The sequence below is a fragment of the Lissotriton helveticus genome, chromosome 7 (genome assembly GCF_964261635.1).
Source record: "Lissotriton helveticus chromosome 7, aLisHel1.1, whole genome shotgun sequence".
Classification (NCBI taxonomy): Eukaryota; Metazoa; Chordata; class Amphibia; order Caudata; family Salamandridae; genus Lissotriton; species Lissotriton helveticus.
In genome coordinates, this window is record NC_136068.1 from 719,595,184 (window position 1) to 719,615,744 (window position 20,561).

Consider the following 20,561-nt stretch of genomic DNA (forward strand, 5'->3'; position numbering starts at 1 on the left):
TTGAAGGTAATTTGAAAAGATGGCTGTCTGTCATGACTTTTCCCCGCAGGACAGTATCCGTCAGTGTAGTAAAACAATGTGTAACTCTGTAACAGCTCCTGCAACCCCATAACCAGCGGGTCACGTGTTCGCCCACAGTTGCAGGTGTGCAGTCCTTCTGAGGCCTTTGTTGGATTTCTTGCAGGGACCCGTCTGCCGTGGGACGAGCAGTGGTTGATTGAATCGCTCTCCGATTCCACTATCTACATGGCTTACTACTGCGTGGCGCACCTCCTGCAGGGCAATGACCTCAGCGGGCAGTCTCCCTCGCCGATAGGGATTTGGTAAGGCAGACTGCGCCCCAAAAACCTGTCTCCGATATAGTGATTGTTGTAGTTTTAAAAATTGGTTTAATGACCGTCGTTATGTAGACTGAGGTTTTTGCTGTTCCTGTCTCTGGCTATGCGCGCTGCAACAGTGACATCTAGTGGGTACATAAAATAAGACATAAGAATTCCTCACTAATAACTTCAGCGTTTGTAGACACATTATTCTTAATCTTCTCTTAATTTCCCTAGTTTATTAACGCCTTACAATGAAAATCAACTCTTAATGAAGATAAAGAAATGAATCCTTGATTAAATGGCATGGCTGACTTCCATTAACCACCTGCTTCATTAAAGTTTTCTTGTATTGTGATTGATGTTCATGCTTTTCTGTTATTGATGGGGAAAGACTGTGACCACAAACACATGCTACTATTTTATGTTTATTTATTTTTTATAAACTTCCCGAAGTTTCTTCATTCATCCGTGTAGGTGAGCGTAGAAGCTACAGGGATTCCACAATGTAAAAACGTAAAATAAAAATGGACGAGAACCAGCTTAAGTGCACAAATTGCCTGTCTGAAATATGTCTGTGTTCCCAGTTTATGATGCTGTAAAACCATGTCTTTAAAAAGTAAAACACCAAGTTCAAGTTGGTTCTAAGTAAATTAAATCAGAACGCAGGGCAGAAATAATTGAATAATTACATAAGAGTCACAATGTTCGTAAATGTATATATTCCACATCAGTCATGCAGTCTCGAGGTGATTGAACGATAGGAGTTAACAACTAAATTCGATTGCATGCTTTCAGTCTTTGAAGAAGGAAAGCTTGAGTCAGGCGTGCAGGGTTAACCCTGTGAGTCATCTTAGAGTTTACTTTTCTAGGTAGTAGTAGTGCCTTGCATGATCTATGTTAACTGTTTGACTAGAAGACAGCGAATACAGGGCCCTTCGCTTGGCCTAGCTCTACAGCCCTGTTGTACATGCTGCTGTTCACATACTGGTGTTTTGAAGTTGTTTCTTTCTGCCATTATCCCTAACCCTGGTTTTGTTGTTGTTTTTTTGGCATAGGCCTGATCAAATGACCAAAGAGGTTTGGGACTACGTGTTCTTTAAGGGTGCTCCTTTCCCCAAGACCCGGATTGCCCGAGAGAAGCTGGAGAAGCTGAAGGAGGAGTTTGAGTTCTGGTACCCTGTTGACCTGCGCGTTTCGGGCAAAGACCTTGTCCCGAACCACCTTTCCTACTACCTCTACAATCACGTGGCCATGTGGCCCGAAGACAGGTTAGTATCGTTAGCCACAACATTTCTCCTGCTGTTTAGGACATCCCTGGCATGCAGAACAGCATGAACATTACTGTTTTCTATGCTTCTTTTTTAAGCTCTGCCCTGTGTAGTTAATTGTGCATATAACGCCTTGTTGCCAGATAATAATTAGCAGATTCATTAGGGAGCTATTTTTTCCAAGTGTGAGTCACAGCACACCTCAGTGCTGAAGCCCCTGTGACGTTCTGACAGCGCATTGTTACATGAGGTAAATAACGTGTTTTTGTAATACTTCCTAAAACCATCCTGGGTATAGGTGAGCGGGATTGGGGGAAAAGGGAGGGGGTGAGGTAGCAGAGTCAGGATGTTGCTCTGTAAGTATTGATAAACTTTAAAAAAATAACTTTTTAACATCTTGGACTCATAAGTGCCAAGAATATTTATTTTAATGCCCAATATATTTGCTGGTAGGCAAACATATTTATATATCACTTTTTAATTCCATTATCTTATTATTTCCCTTTTGCTCTTGTTATTGTTTGTTGCATGGTATGTTTTAACATACTTTCTGCTCATACTTCCACTTTGTGTCTGATGGAGCTTGTTTTTTGTTTTTCTTCCTTGTCTCGAGTCCCACTGATCTGTCTCGCTCGCTTTCCCACCAAGTTAAAAACTCCTTTTGCTATCCTATATGCAGTCTCGGTCTGAAAAACCATATGCATTTGACACCTTAATAGCCGTGGACGCTTTAGCCGCAGTACCACAGTATTGCCTTAATAAGGAATTCGTCTGCTTGTTTATTGAAGTGAAGTAATTTGAGAGTCACCTTATGTTATGTTATGTTAAGTGATTATTTATAAAGCGCACAAACGCCGAAGCTTCCTGGCGCTGCTAGACAGAGTAAGGAAAAACAGAGTACAGAGCAACCTAATATAAGGATGGGAAGAGATGGGTCTTTAAGTGTTTTCTGAATGAGAGAAGGGAGAGGGAAGATTTAATAGGCAGAGGAAGAGAATTCCAAAGAGTGGGGGCCAAGTGAGAGAAACGGCGACCGCCAAATTTCTTGGTTTTGTTTTTTGGGGTAATTAGTAGGTCATTGCGGGCGGAACGGAGATTGCGTGAGGGGCGGTAGGGTCGAATGAGGGAGTTGAGAAACCCTGGACTGGGGCAGTGAAGACATTTGAAGGTGAGACATGCCACCTTAAAGGCGACCCTTTGATGCATTGAGAGCCAATGAAGGCTATGAAGTAGAGGTTTAGCGGATTGCCATCGAGGTAGTCCGTGGATCAGGCGAGCTGCCTGATTTTGGACGACCTGGAGGCGGTTTAGCAGATAAAGTGGGAGACCGTGGTAAATGGAGTTGGAGAAATCAAGACGGGAAAGTACCAGTGAGGTGACAGATTGGGTAAGTGCCGCAGGGGGGAGAAGGTGACGGACTTTCCGAATCCTCCGAAGCTGGAACATGCATGATGAAATCACTGCTCCAACTTGGGCTTTGAGGGAGAGTTCGACGTCAATGATTACGCCCAGACTTTTTATTGTTTTAGCTGGGGTAGGGGAGGGGCCGAGCTCCGGCGGCCAGAACTGAGGGCCCCAATGAGTGTGGCTAAGGCCGGGGAGAAGGAGCTCAGTTTTTCCAGGGTTCAGTTTTAATTGGTTCTGGTCCATCCAGAGTTGTATGTGAGTCATTACTGCGTGGAAGGTATTGATAGCTAGTGGGGAATTAAGTGAAAAAACGAGCTGGAAATCATCAGCATAATTAAAGGTTGTGATGTCCCATTTGAGGAGGGATTGGATCAGTGGCCGGAGATGCAAATTAAATAGAAGCGGGGAGAGAGAGGAGCCCTGGGGGACTCCGCAGAACGTAGGAGATTTTTTGGCCGTAAAAGGACCCAGGCGAACTGCCTGTGTTCTTCCCGTAAGGAAGGATCTGACCCATTCGAGAGCAAGGCCCCGAATGCCGGCCTGCTCGACACGGTGGAGAAGGATGTTGTGGTCCACCGTGTCGAACGCGGCAGACAAATCCAAGAGGACGAGGGCTTGGGGATTCCCGATGTCGGCGTTGTTCCTGAGTGTGTCGAGAACTGCCAGGATGACCGCCTCGGTCGAGTGGGCAGGTCGGAAGCCCGCCTGGTTAGGCTCGAGGTACTGGGAGGATTCGACAAAGTTTGATAAACAGCGGGTGACGTGAGCCTCCAAGATTTTAGAAAAATAGGGGAGGAGGGAGATGGGACGATAATTTGATGGCTCGGCTGGATCGACACCCGGCTTCTTGAGAAGGGGCACCAAGATAGCCTCCTTGAAGGAGGTAGGGACACTGCCACTGGTGAGAGAACTATTAAGTAAATGTAGAATATTATCTGGCAAATTAAGGCAGATGCTGCGCAGAACAGAAGGAGGGCAGCAGTCATTAGGGGAGCCCGATTTCACACGGGTAGCAAGTTCCACTAAGGAGGTCGTGTCTAAGACAGGCAAGGTAGTGAAGGTCGAGGTATTATTAATGGAAGGGTCAAGAAAGGGGAGCTGGACAAGGGCGGGGATAGAATTTTTAATTTTGATGACTTTTTCCAAGAAAAAGGAATTCAAAGTATCACAGGTAGCCTGGGTAGGGTCCGGAGCTGGGAGTGATCTTTCATCAGTGGTTAGCTCGTTTAGAACTCTGAACACTTCCTTGGATTTATTAGTGGCTGAGGCAATCCTGTTGGAGAAGTGTTCCATTTTTGCTGACCTGATAGCGGATTTGTAGTCATTGCGTGTGGCCAAGTAGGCCTGTCTGGATAAGTCAGAGTAATCGCGCCTCCAAGTGCGTTCTGCCTGACGTGTTTTTAATTTCAAAGTCTTAAGATCATCAGAGAACCACCTGTGAGAGTACCGATGCCTAGTACAGGGGAAAGTGACCAGGGGGGCAAACTGGTCACTGGCCTCCTCCAGCCAGGAACCTATTTCCTGTTCTAAGTGATCGATGTTGCTGGAGGGGAGAGAGTTGGGACAGGATTCGGCGAGGGCGGAAAGAAAGCCCTGGGCATCATAGGTATTCCATTTTCGTGACTGTCCCCTTATAAACAGCAAGAAGTGTAGTAGGTGACCAGCCAGTATTTCTGTGGTTATTGTAGCATTAGTCTGTGGGAGGTTGATGACACAGATGACAGGTGTTTCTTAGTGCACTATATTTGCCTGATAGTGTCACAAAGAAACAGCTTTTCAAAATAAGGGATACAATAAATTTTTTGGGGTGAAACTGTTTCGGTTCATGGATGCATGTTGTTGCTGCCAAGTCTAAAAGTAACTTTTTCTTGTGTAATTAAGAAGTGTTTGTGATATTAACGTTGTTGTGCAGGTTGTTTTGATTCGAACATGTGTTTTATTATATTCTTTTGAACCTGCCGCTGTGGGACTTTCACAAAACACACCATTGCCTCACTTGAACCATCTTTAAATCCCTTAGACTGTATACACCCATTGATAACTACAGAGCTGAAGAAGCCCAATCTAGATCCAACTACTAGAATCGTAACAAAGGTTCAAGTGTAATACTTAAATACACAAAAGATGCACCAAAACAAAAAGATATTGTACTATTCAAAGGAAAAAGAGAAAGGAATCATGAATGTAAAGAGGAAAACGCTCCAATATAGAGTGCCCATGCATAAATACATTTGTAGAAAATGTATTAGCAAAAAATAAATAGTTGAATCCAAAAACATATAATAACATTGGTGCTCAACACGAAACACAGACAACAGAATGAACAATACAGTGTGTAATCAAAAAAGTGGCTGAGGAAGAAATTATACAAAATTGGAATTTCAGGACAGGACAAAAACAACACAAGGCAAAAATTGCATACTCTTCAATTTGGGCCACAAATATGCGTCGATGGCGTTTCGACCATAATGTAATTAAATAGTTGTCATCAGGACAGGACCGTGATTATTGGATCGTCCAAAACAATTCAATAAAACACCTAAAACAAGAAAAATGTATACATGGGTATTCGAGGATTAAAATCTGTGGAGTTGTGTCACAGCATGAGATGAATCTAAACTCAGACAAATAGAGATGAATCTGAAATAAAAAAAGAAGTGGTTTGGACAAAGAAAATAGGAAAGACCAGTACCACAGTAAAAATACCCTCATTAATGAGATCAAGCCATGAAATGGTTCATACAAGATATTCCATTATTGTAGTTCAGATTTGAATTGGAACGTTCAAAACCAAGCAGACAGAGATAGACATCAAGAAATAATAAAAGAAATATCAGAAAAAGGCATCAACGAATGAAGAGGGTACAGCTAGATATTATTGCATTACATTCTTCAAGAGTGTTCAGACCTTTAAAGATTGATTGATTGATTGATCTTATCATCCCGGTTCCAAGCGCGGCCTTTTATTTTCTTAGAGGCATGTTCTGTGCGCGTCAGAATCTTGTAGAGTTGTCAAATTACTGGCATTCAGTAATGTTTGATTCTGTGCCAGTAGATGTCGCTATTGCGCCTTAAGTGCCGAAGCCCCAGGTTTCAAATTGGGATAAAAAAGAGCACTGGCCTTATGAGAGTGGTAGATTCATTGATTGAGAGTTACATTTCGTATTTTGAATTCATTTATGTAACAATAGCGCTCTATTGTGATACGTATTGCCATTGCTTATAGGAATAGTAGTCCATGTTCACAAGTTATGTGTATTCTGTTATCGGTTCTGAAGATTGCCACCTTTCTCAAAGAAAAACCCCAGTCATTTGTTCATGTTTTAAGATTCTGCAGATGCCCGGCTGCTTTACATAAATAGGATTTTATATAAACTTGTATGTATTCATTTTTAACATGGCCCTTCAGCCTGTTTAATTTACTTAGCAGTCACGCACGGATGATTAACGCAGCTTTAGAACACACTTTAAAGTGCTTTCTTCTTATGTTTGCTGTTTTAAGTATGTACTGATAAGAGGCAAAAATATTTGCTTTAGGTGACTTTCTTCATTTTTGTACCGGTCAAGATATGAAAACCGTAGTCCTGTCCGTAAAATAACGGCCAGGCGGCAACCCTAGTGCTTTTATGAGCAAAAATCTGCTTGGGCTAAAAGAGATTTCTTTTCTTTTCCAGTCGCAAATGGCCAGTGGCTGTGAGGGCAAACGGACATCTTTTGCTGAATTCTGAAAAGGTATTTTTTTTATTTTGCTGCAGTTTTTCTCTTGCCTTTATTTTTTGGAGGGTTTAAAGCAGAGGTTGAATACAGAACCTCACATTACCTTGAGATTATTAATCCTCCCACCTCACTGTGCCAACCTTAAAGTAGAAACTGTGTGACCTCTGAATTAGGACACTTAATTGGTAATCCATTCAGCAGTCTTCAGCTGCCTACGCAGGGCCTGTGGGATAAAAGAGTAACTCTTACAGCGAGGAGCCCAGGAGATACATCCACCCTCGTGTACATTTCCTTGCACATGGCACCCTTATGGGTTTTCAAATTGCTGCACAGTGCTGTTCGGGTCGAACGTTATGCCTCCGTGTTATTCCCTTCTGTTGTGCCCTCTGTCGTGTTGGTCTACTGCAGTGCTTCTAGCTGGGGGCTTACTTCTCAATGGTATGAAAACACAAGGGATGGAATTCAATTTAGCAGAAAAAACTTTGGGGCCTATGGCCCACCAAAAAGCAGAGGGCATTTTAAAGCTTTTGAGAAGTACTTAATTCTCACCCTACACAGGAAGCTCTGTGGGGCAGAAGTAGCAGGAATTGGCAAATTAAGTTTCTGGTTATTTAAAAAAGTAATGATAAAGAGGGATGCCGTCATTAGTGGTAACGGAGGGGTCAAAGTTAATGTCAAAGGAAACAGATCGTATTAAGCCATGCCCTGAGCTTGTCTTTGTGAAGTTCTCTAAGTGGATTGGAGGCAGGGGATACAGTAATCAGTAAAGGGAAAGGAACAATGAGATTGAGGTAAATTATTGTTTGAAGAGGTTAAGTGTTGTGGAACCAAAGGAAATGTTTTACGGCGCGTTGACAATACAAGCACTCACCCCCAGTCAACTGATCTGGATTTAATCTATCACCGTTCTTTAGCCCACTCTGCCACCCCAGTTTAGACATGGCCATATGCAAATCAGCCTGACCCTGTGCCTCATGGGAACAGTCCAGCCCGAACTGCCAAGCCATGCCTTCCCTGGACCGGAAACAAGCTTCCCAGGACCGGAGAATGGTGATGGATTAAACCCAGATCAGTTGACTGGGGGTGAGTGCTTGTATTGTCAACGCTCCGTCCATCATTTCCTTTGGTTTTGCTTTGTTCGCCATAAGTTGGCACGGTATGCTCAGACGTGAGTCCCTTGCTCACTTTGCCACTGGATTCAAGCAAGCCGGGCTGAAGAAGGCTGAAATGCCAGAAACCGGTCCTCGGAAGCTTGTTTCCGGTCCAGGGAAGGGATGGCTTGGCAGTTCGGGCTGGACTGTTCCCATGAGGCACAGGGTCAGACTGATTTGCATATAGCCATGTCTGAACTGGGGTGGCAGAGTGGGCTAAAGAATGGTGATGGATTAAACCCAGATCAGTTGTATTGTCGACGCTCCGTCCATCATTTCCTTTGGTTTTGCGAGGTTAAGTGTTGTGTCTTCATAAGGTCACGAATTGACCTCCTGTAGCAGAGATGTGCTGCACCTCTGTTACCACTGAGTGTCTTGTGGGGCCACAAGGAAGTGTGATACCTGCTATTCCTTTTAGCAGATCATTTAGCTCATGAAGCAGATTCACAGTATTCTTTCGTCACCTGCTCAGTAGGTACAGTCTAGCACTCTGTAGACGGAAACTCTGCCAGTGAAGTATCTATTTTGAGTCTGAAATGCTTGGTTCACTAATTTTGAAATAGTATAATTTGCGGAAGAGACTAATGCTCTGCCCAGTTTATATTAGGCGTTTATAGTTTATTTTTGAATTTGAACAATACTTCTTGAAAAGATGACCTACACACCAGGTTTAATAAATAAAATTGGGTATTAATGAACTAATGGGGTGCTCTCTTCCCAAAACCAGCTATCTGCTGGTTTTATGATTTGTTCTGTATAGTAAGGTTTTACTGTTTTTGTGTCTTTTAGATGTCAAAATCTACTGGCAACTTCCTTACCCTGAGTCAAGCAATAGGAAAGTTTTCAGCTGATGGTAAGCAACTCTGTGTACCATCTCTGCTTTCACGGTAATGATGGAATAGTTTGGAAGTTTGTTGTGGGCAAGTACAGAAAATAGAGTAAGAGAGCCCTGACACACTTGGCTATTGTTTACTCTTTCAAAGAAGTTGTGGTTTAAAACCAAAGAGGTATCTATTAACAACGTTAAATTTAGTGTTCTGATTAGGTAATAAAATGGGGGGAATCGCCGCTGTTGTGTGCAATGGGGACCAATAGGAACAGTTCTAATGATCTTCTACTGAGTTATCCTACAGAACTGTTTATTTATTGATTAATAACAAACTTTTAAATTAAGTGATTATGATCAAAAGCTCAGAATAATATTGGTTTGATATATTATACTTGTTAGCCAGTAACTGACATGTCTGAAAACGTAATCCAAAATCAAAATGGCAAATTGGATGTAAGAGTAACATTGAGATTCAGCAGGTTTGCGATGAATACGCACAGGAGTGGATACCCACAGGAGTGTGGGTTTCATAAAAAATTGGAGGAACACTATCACTCACTAACCCAGGTGGCATGCTTTTTCATTAGGTTTGCCTCACATCTGTCCAGCATACTTAGATGAATGGGCTCCAGAGTGTTTAGGAAGTTCTTGAATTATGTTATGTTATGTTATGTGCGATCTCTTCTATAGCGCACGGCTACCCAAGAGGGTGTCCCGGCGCTTTGGCAAAGAGACCTGAGTCCCAACACATCCCAACAGCGGCTTATAAGTGGTCATAGAGGTTTACGTGGAAAAGAGCCACGTCTTCAGCTCCTTTCTAAAGATGAGGAGACTGTTGGCTTTCCTCAACGAGATCGGGAGGCCATTCCAATGGAGGGCAGCTAGATAGCCAAAAGACCGTCCTCCCATCCGAGCACGTTTGATAGACGGGACTGCCATCGTAGCTGAGGTAGCTGATCGCAGCATCCTCCTAGGTGCATAAAAGGCCAGTCGCTTCTTGATATAATTAGGACCAACAGAGTGAAGGGCTTTAAACGCCAGAGTAAGAGTTTTAAAAATGACTCTTTTAGAAATGGGGAGCCAGTGTAACTCTTTGAGCAGATTGGAGGCTCTAGCTCTACGTGGAAGGCCAAAAATGGCTCTTGCAGCCGAATTCTGAACTATTTGTAGTCTAGTCAACAGATATTTCGGCAATCCCGCATACAAGGCGTTAGCATAATCAAGTCGTGATCCTATTAACGCCTGAACCACGATTTTTTTATATTGCAGGGATAACATCGGTAGAAACTTTCTAAGCATCCTTAGGATGCTGAAACATTTCCCTGATAGCCCGTTGATCTGGGTTCTAAAAGAAAGGTCGACATCACAAATCACACCAAGATTTTTGGCTTGTGTCGACACTTTCTCGGGAGGGAACATGTCCTGAGGCCACCATGATTTCCAGCATGGATCAGGAACACACCCAAAAAAAAGCAACTCAGACTTGTCTGAGTTGCATTTTAAGCTATGCTGTTGGAACCACGCAAAAACGGTCTGAGACAGTCCCTGATTCTTGCCCCATCAAAAGCCTCTCCCTTCCTGCAAGTAAACAGGAGCTGGGTGTCGTCAGCGTAGGATATGACCTGGGCACCAAAAGCCTCCGCCACCGCCGCCAGAGGGGCCATATAGATATTAAAGAGGGTGGGGCTCAGAATGGACCCTTGGGGAACCCCCACCTCTAGCGGCGGCATTTCAGCGGAGAACGGTGGTGCCCAGATCACCTGTCGGCGGTCCGAGAGAAAGGATTTAAACCAATCCAACACCGTCCCACGAAACCCGATCTCCCAGAGTCTTAAAAGGAGACCGTCATGTGGGACGGTGTCGAAAGCCGCCGACAGATCTAGCATAACTAATACAGCCTTGCCCCCCAGATCGAGAGTCTCCCTGATAGCTTCGGTAACCTCCAGAAGGGCAGTCTCCGTGCTATAATTAGCACGAAAACCCGATTGTGTGTCATGGAGGATATTGTTGCTCTCGATGAAGTTGGTAATCAAGAGCTGCACATGTTTTTCAACAACCTTCGCTAGAGCAGGGAGAAGGGAGATCGGTCTGTAATTAGCATGCATCAGGGGGTCTAAAGTAGGCTTTTTGATGAGTGGCAGAATCAACGCATGTTTCCATGCCGAAGGGACCACTCCCGTGGACAAGGAGAGATTCAGCAGAGGGTTCAGCAAGCTATTAACAGCTGAGGCCACTCTACCCAAAAATTTCGCCGGACAAGAGTCCAGAGGTGAGCCTGACTGGAGCCGGGATAGAAGATCATAAGAAGTGGAACAGGTCATAGAAGGAAACACCGACAAAATAGGCATATTATCTTCACTCAAAGAGGGAAGAGAAGTAGATCTAAAAGCTGAGAATGTGGGGTCTGAAACAGGAAAGGACTCCTGAATCGTCTTAATTTTTTGCGCAAAAAAGACTGCTAGTTGTCTTATCCCCTCTTCAGAATGAGAGTGGGAAGAAGAGCAGGCAGCAGGTGAAGTGAACTCCTTAACTATTCTAAAAAGTTCCTTACTCGTATTAATAGCTTCGTCTATTCTACGTTCCAGATATCCTCGTTTGCTCTCCGCAATATGTTTATGATAAGTTTTAATCATGTCCCGGTATCTTAGTTTATCCTCCCACTCATATTTTCGTCGCCAAAGTCTTTCAGTTCTTTTGCACTCTTGGCGCATTTTCCTAAGTGAGGGGGTAAACCAAGGAGCGGAGGCTAAACAATAAGATGATTTGGCTGTCTTCATAGGAGCAAGTTCGTCAAATCTGGCGGTCAGCCACTTATGCACCGACTCCAGATTAAATTCCAGATCAACTGAGAGCTCGCATGGATGGAGGCGCAGAGCATCGGTCATCGCTTCCACCGAAATTTGGTGGAAGGCTCTAGATCGACGAGTCACGCCACTCTGCCCTCTCTGTCCTGACAGGACATGGTAAGGGACATCAAAATTTATTAAGAAATGGTCGGACCATAACACAGGAAGCGGGGAAGACACTTCTATCTGTCTGGTAGAAAATATTTGATCTAAGATATGCCCTTTGTTATGGGTAGGGCTATCAATATAAGGAGCAAGACCAAGCAGTGCCGCGACTTCTTGGAGTTTAACAGCATTTGGATCAGCTGCCAGGTCCATGTGCAAATTAAAGTCCCCCAGCAAAAGGCAATGCGCTGATCGCATGCATGGAACAGAGAGTGCAGCCTGTAAATCATCAAAAAAAGTGCCCAAGGGCCCCGGTGGTCTATATACAAGGAGTCCAGTACATGTCTGGCAAGATGAAAGACTCAATTTGAAGCCCATGGCTTCACAACCAGATATGTTTTCCACCGGAAAAGAAGAACAAATTATGTCCTTTTCCACAATGAGCGCCACTCCCCCTCCCCTCCCCCCAACTCTGTAATTTCTAAAGATGGTATAGTTCGGGGGTAATGCATTTGCCAAATCAGGGCCTGAGCCCTCCCCAAGCCATGTCTCTGTTAAAAACAGACACGAGAGTTGAGAGTTAGAGAGTAGGTCCCAGATGTCCGTAGAGTGTCTGCCAAGCGATCTAGTATTTAAAAGAGCGCATTGACAGTGCTGGGAGGGGGGTGGTACCACTGTTTCTAGTGACACAACTGGCCTCCAACCACAGGTCGGACAGCCTTTCCTCAAAAGCCGCTTACCCGGTGGTAAACACTGACACAACGGAGACTGATTGCTCAGGGAACGCAGCTCATAAGGGCTATATACAATCATCCTGATAGTAGTGTCAGGACTTAATGAACACCACCAGCATAATAAAAGAAAAAGCCAGAGTCCTGCCAACGCGCTACCGAGGCGCGGACGGGCGCAGACGGGCAGGACTCTGGCACGACTCAGGCGCAGGGAAGGCGCTACCGCTGCGCGTTTCCGCTGCGCGATACAGGCGAGCATTAAATAGCGTGATCTCCGCGTCCCTGATCACCTGGACGCTCCAAGATGGCGCTCACCCTCCTCTACCCAAGGCAAGATGTCCGCCGGCAACCACAACCTCCCCAGAACCGGGTCCGCCAAACAGCGGTGGTTGCCACAATTATGGTGCAAGGTAGGGGGCAAGCGGGGAGCTAAAAGCAAGGGATAATAAAATTAAAATAAAATCAAATCCAAAAACGGGTCTTTAAAATAAAATAGCGCGAAGCACAAGGAAAACGCGACCAGCGCGACCAGCAGCGAGGCGCTGATGTAAGTCTCAGCCTCAGGATACCTTACCAGGTAATCCCCTCGTGATGCTCGCCCTAAATAGCGTGATCTCCGCGTCCCTGATCACCTGGACGCTCCAAGATGGCGCTCACCCTCCTCTACCCAAGGCAAGATGTCCGCCGGCAACCACAACCTCCCCAGAACCGGGTCCGCCAAACAGCGGTGGTTTCCACAATTATGGTGCAAGGTAGGGGGCAAGCGGGAAGCTAAAAGCAAGGGATAATAAAATTAAAATAAAATAAAATCCAAAAACGGGTCTTTAAAATAAAATAGCGCGAAGCACAAGGAAAACGCGACCAGCGCGACCAGCAGCGAGGCGCTGATGTAAGTCTCAGCCTCAGGATACCTTACCAGGTAATCCCCTCGTGATGCTCGCCCTAAATAGCGTGATCTCCGCGTCCCTGATCACCTGGACGCTCCAAGATGGCGCTCACCCTCCTCTACCCAAGGCAAGATGTCCGCCGGCAACCACAACCTCCCCAGAACCGGGTCCGCCAAACAGCGGTGGTTTCCACAATTATGGTGCAAGGTAGGGGGCAAGCGGGGAGCTAAAAGCAAGGGATAATAAAATTAAAATAAAATAAAATCCAAAAACGGGTCTTTAAAATAAAATAGCGCGAAGCACAAGGAAAACGCGACCAGCGCGACCAGCAGCGAGGCGCTGATGTAAGTCTCAGCCTCAGGATACCTTACCAGGTAATCCCCTCGTGATGCTCGCCCTAAATAGCGTGATCTCCGCGTCCCTGATCACCTGGACGCTCCAAGATGGCGCTCACCCTCCTCTACCCAAGGCAAGATGTCCGCCGGCAACCACAACCTCCCCAGAATTAGACGTGTTTATCTGCTTCTAGTAGCATTGGGATCCAACATAAGTGGTTATGAATCACTATAGATAGTTAAAAGTTGTATTTGTTGTCGGATTCTCTGGGGATAACGCGGCATGCTTCATTGTTGGTAGCCTTCCCCCGCCCTAGTAAGATAATATCACCAGGATAGGCATGTCCGCTTTTGAGGCGGTTCTTTGAGAGTGACTACCCTATTGAGGAGAGAGTCATTATCACTCAATATGCACCATTTGTCATATTTTATGCCCTGAATAAAAATACATTTCTTTGAGTTTACCATGAGGACATATTATCACTTGGATCCCTCTCTTTAGCCTGTAGACCCTTATAAGGAACTCCTTCAAAAGAGGTCCAGCCTCTCCTGGTAGTATTGTTTTACCAGGATGGGGTAAGGCTACCAATGATGAAGCATGCCACAGTAAGTGGGTGAGGTTTCCTTACCTAGAAACAGTGGTCTGTACTGGTAATCTTTCTAAGCATTACCATCAGTAATTATCATACTATTTGTGTAATAATATTTTTTAAAATGCCTTGGTTTGTACCACATCAGATCAGTAGTTTTAGTAGCTGAGGTGAAGGGGCAAGCACTGTATATGTTGCTGGGGTAATGTCATGTTACTGGCGGGAATACCCATAATGCAGTAGCTACCTTAGTCTGGTTCAATGTATATTTGTGGATGTAGACTAATAAGCCCCAGATATTTAGTCCTGATTTGAATGATGAGGAGGCTGTCAATTCTTTCCATTGGTATTGAGTATTTTCCAATGTTTTAGCGCAATTTTTTTGCTTTGATTCAAGTCGGCAGAGACGGTAGTGATGCAGGTCAATTTCTTATTCCACGGGTATGGTAGGTCTCAAGTAAAGCTTCGCAACCATTGTTGCGTGCTCTTGCCTTTGCTTTGTTTATTATTCTGTTGAGTAATTATGTGTTGTCAATTTGTAACATAAACTAGAGGCTTCTTTATCCTACCCAGATATCTTGAAACAGTTACTTGTGAATTCTAAGAACTGTCTGAAGGGCAGCTTCTCCCTCAAAGCTTGTGGGTGGTGACTGTCAATTCTTAGCAACCTGTTCCTATATTGGGTTTACAGTAGACTTTTGTTTCAAAACGACCATTTTTGCAGTGCTTTTTTAAGTCCAGAAATGCTAAATCTGTGTGACTTAGGATATGTGTGAAACTAAGCAAGTAATCTTTCTCATTAATCCATTTGAGGAAGTTCAGGGCCGAATTTTTAGATCCTGTTCAGATTATTAGAAGGTCATAAATGTAACAACATTTCTTAATGTGTTTTGTGGGGATTATCATTACAGTAAATTAAATTCTCCTCAAACCAGTGGATATTCAAACTTGCTGCACTAGGAGCAGAGGTACTCCCTATGGAAGTGCCCTGTTTCTGATGGTCTATTGTGCCTTCATACTCAGAGAAATTCTCTGTAAGGGCTATTCTAGCACATTCTATCATGAGGTGTCTTAAAATTATGTAGTCCCAATTTTTATTTGACGTGATAGACTAGAACATGTTGAGTCTGTTCCTGCAGAGTGCTGTTGTAGAGTGCTTCAATATTGAGGTAATCAGGATATCCGTACTCAGGTTAATGGTTAAGTCTCATAAGACTATGAGGACATCTTACTTAAAATGGGGGCAAAGAAACCAGTCTCAGAACCTGGAGAGTCATTCCAAGATAAAACTGATCTCAGACACTCTAGGTCAGCTAGGAGATGGTCTTCATTATTTGTGAACGTTAGGTGGTGTAGAATAGTGGTATGCAGTGGTTTTTTGCTACAAAGGAATCTGACTTCTGCTTGATGATCCAGCCTGAGTTTTCTACTTTTCTACTATGTTGTTAATGGTTCAGAACAGTGTCTGTGGGTCCACTTCAAGGATCACATAATTTGTATTCTCGAGCAAGCGTTTTAGACAGTCAGTGTAATACATCTCTCTTGTGAGTATCAAGATGGCCCCCTCTTGGTGGCAGGTTAATTACTACATTAGGATTATTTCCTAGTGTATCAAAGAATTATTTTTCTGCTTTCAAAAAGTTTTGAAAGGTATGTCTCTCATTAGTTGGTATAGTCTCAATCCCTGAGGTTACTACTTGTTCCAAAGCTAGAATTTCTGCTGGAAGAGAATGTGTAGGTGGTTAGAAGGTGGATTTGTTTTTATGCCCAGTATTGACAGGTGGGGTGTCCAGTTCCTCCTTGTTATCAAAAAGACTTTAAGGTTTACTTGGTTGAAACATTCCGCTAAGTCACACCAGGGGTTGAACGTATCTAGTTGTGGGGTTTGTACTAAGCCTAATCCTTTGTTGAGTGCCTTCTTTTTGTAGAACAGCCAGTAGAATGGAGCTCAAATTGGCCCCCTGTTAGTTGTGCCTTCTTCCCCTTGCTTCTCTACTCATCTGGTTTCTTCTATCCACTATATTCTCGGGTTGTCTTTTTGTTTCACTCTCCCCTTCCTGTTCCTCCTGCTTAAACAAAAAAACAAAAACAGAAAAGGCGCTTTAATTCTAGGGAAAGGGAACCACGGGTGGAAGGGTTGGAGCTCATATAGTACAGACTGTAGTGATGGTGGTAGGCCTCGAGTATCCTCTTCGCTACTGCTCCTGTCGTCAGAGTTGAATGACCAGATCTGATAGAAACTACTAGATGCAGATTCCTTAACGTACAGGGCTCGAAAAATCCCCAAAATTTTACTAGTCCTGCAGGACCGATACCTTGAAAAATCTCCTCCACCTAACTCCAACCTACTTGACCTCAGTCTCTGAAAGCGGGGCAAACGTGACCAAATATAAAGATTTAAAGGCCTCTTTATTGCTCATTACCTTTGTGAGCAATACAAATGCCTTTAAATTGTGTTATCTTGTCACATTTGCTCAGTTTCCACAGACTGAGGACAAAAGTTAGTTTGTCTTCCTACTCGCCAGAAAGGGCGAGTAGGACCTAAAAGCAGCTCGACCTTGTTAAATTTGGCTCGCATATGCGTGCGGTCGAGTGGATTTTTCGAGCCCTGACGTAGAATTATCCCCTGTTGTGAGACTGGATCCGGATTTTTTTTTTGCCACAGCATCCCTGCGTCGCTCCCCTGTCGGTAAGTGTCGCAATTTGTCCCAGAGGGCTGGTTTCCGGCCTGTTGGGAGCGTGGGCTCTCCGCGAGTGATGCGGCCACTCGTATCCTCCCCCCTATCCACCGTTTACCGGTGAGGGGGCGTCGAGAGCCCAGATGGAGACATATGCAGCGGCTTTGTAGGCCTCGCCGGCATCTCCGCCTCCTCCTTCCCATCCTGGGACGTCGGCGGATCCCTTGCGTTGTGCAGTGTCCTCTGCGGCGTCGCCGGCGGCTCCGGCCCCGACTGGCTCGGTACCAGGCTTGGATTATGTGGTGCCGTTTGGGTGCGGCCCTTTGGGGGTCCCTACTTCGGACCACGTCGCCTCTGCTTCGCTGAAAACTCCTGCCGGAGTCCCTGTGGTGTCGCGGGAGGTCGCTGTGGCTCGGGTCGCATCCCCGAGCCCCTCTCGCCCTATGGACAGGCGGGATCTTGTCTGAGGCCGAGGTGATGGCGCCAGCGGCTGCTGGCCCTGGCGGCACCACAGGGATCAGCGGATCCCCTCGTCCCATCATGGGTAGAGACTGGCGGGGGACCCCTTGGCCCTCCCCGTACCCCTCTCGTCCCTCCACGCAGGCGGCTGCCTCGTTGGAGGTCGAGTCGGTCCTGGGGCAACAGGGGTCGGCGGGCCCCTCTCGCCCCCTCATGGGTCGAGGCTAGCGGGGGACTCCTTGTCACTGCCCGGTCCCTCTCGTCCCTCCACGCAGGCGGCTGCCTCATCGGAGGTTGCATCGGCGCCGTCCCTTAGCTGCTTCGGCTCCGGCCCAGCTCCGGTCTTCTGCGCCGTGTGGTGTGGAGGAGGCCTGTCCGGCGTCTCCTTTAGCGCTGGACAACGATGACGTCCTGCCTCAGGTTGTGGACTCTATGGCACGGGACAAGCGTCTGGTCGTGGACTCGTCTTCGGATGCCCCCTCTTCCCCGGAGGTTGGGCTCCTGCTGATGTCGTCCTCACCAGAGATGGACCGCCGCGACGTGGCTTTTTCCCCGACGTCATCAAAGGACGGCTCCTCGCCGTTGCCGCGGTTTTCGCCGGAGGAGCCACAGGTCCCCCACTCCTTGGTCCCTCTTTCTCCTTACCGGACCTGGCCCTTCCCCACTCCGATTGGCTTTGGGGACGGCCGCCTTAGCTTGCAGCCGTCGCCTCCGGAGGAGCTGCTTGCCCCACCGCGGGGCACTACGGAGGCGGGTGCGGCCTTCGCTCGCGTGGTTTCCACGGCTGTGGGTATTGTGCGCATGGGTGATCCGGCTGCCCATTTCCCTGCGGATCATCTTCTGGAAGTTCTCCACCAGGGCTCTGGTGGGAGGGAGCTGCTGCTTCCCTTTGAGGGTTGGCTCCATTCTTCTCTGATGGGGGCGCCTCGCCACTGGGGATCCCAACATCTTGTGCACCAGCACCTTCCAGCACCGCGTGACCCGGTGTGTCTTTCCCTCCACCCCCCTGCCTCAAGCCCCCTTTTGCGGACTGCCTTTCCCTCCCTGCCGCCGCTGTTGTCTCCACCATCACAGGAGGCCCGCTGGCTGGACTCCTGGGGGCGCAATATGTACGCTTCGGGCCCTGCGGGACCTTAACACTTTGTTTGTTGGCTAGGGCCACCTCTTGCTTGTGAAACTCGGCGGAGTCCCTTGGATCTGCCGCTTCTCAGGAGGATGCTGGGGTTGATTTGCGGCACCATCGTTGGATGGCTGGGAGCTGGCGGCGTTTATTCTTTGCTCTGCTGTGGACATCTCGGAGGTGCTTGGTCGTGCCTTGGCTTCTTCGGTTGCCCTTCACCGCCATGCTTGGCTTCGGGACAGTGTGTTCCCGGAAAAGTTCGGGACCGGCTGGTAGATCTTCCCTTCGATGGCACTCTTTTGTTCCATGGCCCGGCAGACTCGGCCATCCAGAGGTTCTTGGCGGGGCTTCGGCCTCCTCCTCCTCCTCCTACTCCTTCTCCTTCTCCTCCTTCTTCTCCCCCTCAGTAACCTGTAAGTTGTTCTTAGTGTTTGGGTGCTGTTCTTTCGTTGGGGCGGGTCGCCCCAGTAGATTGATCTGTGTGCTTAATGTGCATTTGAGTCCTCTTTGTTGGGACTGTGGTTCTGTTGGCTGGCCCTTCTTGACTGTGTGTTTTTCATTTGGGTTATCTACATCAGGTTGGCCCGAGATTAGGCCTTCTGTTTTTTCTCTTTGGCTTCTTGACAAGCCTTCTGCAGGTTTTTTTCCCCGCGGCTCTTTCTGTTGTCCTCTGCTGCGGAAGTTTCTTCATAAGAGGGTTCCCATGTCTTGGGACTTAGCATACCCTATGCGGGCTAGTGGTAGCTGTTATATAGCTTGTTTTGTGCTGGGGAGTTTTGGTCGCCTTCGGGCCTCTGCTCTCCATGGCGTTAAAGTATGTTGCAGGTGCAATTTCCATATTGTTGGATTGGAATGCCTGGGTGGCGCCCGGGGTGTCCTTCTCCGGGGTTGCTGCGCTGTTCATCTGGTCTGACCTGCTGTCTGCGGCCTGGCATCGTGGCTCTGGTTCTACTTCTTTTTGAGTCGTGTGCACGGACCCCTCTCTGAGGTGTGTCCGGGCCCTTCTTCGCCTTCATGTTCTCTGTCCTGGGGGCTGTGATGGATTTTGTGTTCCTCTTTCAGGCACAGCCTGCCCGGTATTCCTGGGTGCCCCGGCCTACTCTTTCTGCTTCCCACTGCTTTATTGCTGTCGGCGCCGTCCTGTCTGGTCTATTGACTTCTGGCTGTGGGGGGCTCAGCTGCTTTCTTCGCGGGGCGTGTTCCCGGTGGGGGGGGGGGCTTGCCTTCTTTTTCCCTCGTCTCCTTGGAGCCTCTAGGTTCATCTTCTTCCTCGGCCTCGGATGAAAGTTCTGTTGCCTTGTATGGGCGTGGGGTGCTTCGGCCTCCCCTTGCCTTACCCTTGTTTCCTCTGTTGAGTGTGAACAGGTTTCCTCTTCTTTCTTCTCCCCCCCCCTTGGTGTTGGTGGTGTTCTACTTGCCTGGGGGGACGGGGCTCTTCACCTTGTCTGTTGGACTAATCCCCTATGGGAGCCTATGTTATGTCCAGGCTGGTGGGGTCCTCTCGCAGACCCTCCTTCCCTGTGGATATGGCTACGGTATCTATTCTACGTTAAGAAATCTGCAGCTAGTAGTCTCTATCAGATGTACGAGTTACTTACCTTCGGTAACAATGTGTCTGGTAGAGACGATTCTAGCTGCACATTCCTTCACGGCCCGCCCTTATTCCCCGTTCTGCGAGGACCTTTGGCTTGGACCTTTGGCTTGGTCTTCTGCACTCGCTTTCCGGTGGGTGGCTATGTCTTCTGTGAGTGCATTCGTTCGATCTTTTTGACTGAATGATTCCTCTGGTTTCTTGTTCCTTTCCTCCTCTTTTGGCACATTGGAGGATGGGTTTATAGGTACTCCGGTGCCCCTCTGCTCTGGTTGCTCCAGGATCGGGGCTTGCCTTCACTCTCTTCCCTCCCCTCCTTCTCCCCTTTTGTTACTAAGGGTTCTGGCCCCTCTGCTAGCCTCTGGGTTGGGGTCATCTGGCCGTGCCTTTGCCCTTTGTTCCTTTGGAGGGGTTGTCGCACTCTGTGCTAGGGTTGCCTTGGACGTTTGTCATTCCTGTTTGTCTTGGACTGGTTCCCCTTCGTTGTTCTTGGTTGGGGTAGTAGTCCTACATGTAGTCATGAC

General features: G+C 46.9%; 1 protein-coding gene across 1 annotated transcript in view; it reads left to right on the top strand.

The window, feature by feature from the left end:
- LARS1 (leucyl-tRNA synthetase 1) overlaps positions 1-20,561 on the top strand; it is a 238,577-nt gene that overhangs the window by 142,785 nt on the left and 75,231 nt on the right. The window contains exons 19-22 of the mRNA XM_078653048.1: positions 185-323; positions 1,379-1,591; positions 6,673-6,730; positions 8,656-8,719. Of these exons, the coding sequence (XP_078509174.1) occupies positions 185-323; positions 1,379-1,591; positions 6,673-6,730; positions 8,656-8,719 (474 nt within the window). The remainder of the gene's footprint in view (positions 1-184; positions 324-1,378; positions 1,592-6,672; positions 6,731-8,655; positions 8,720-20,561) is intronic.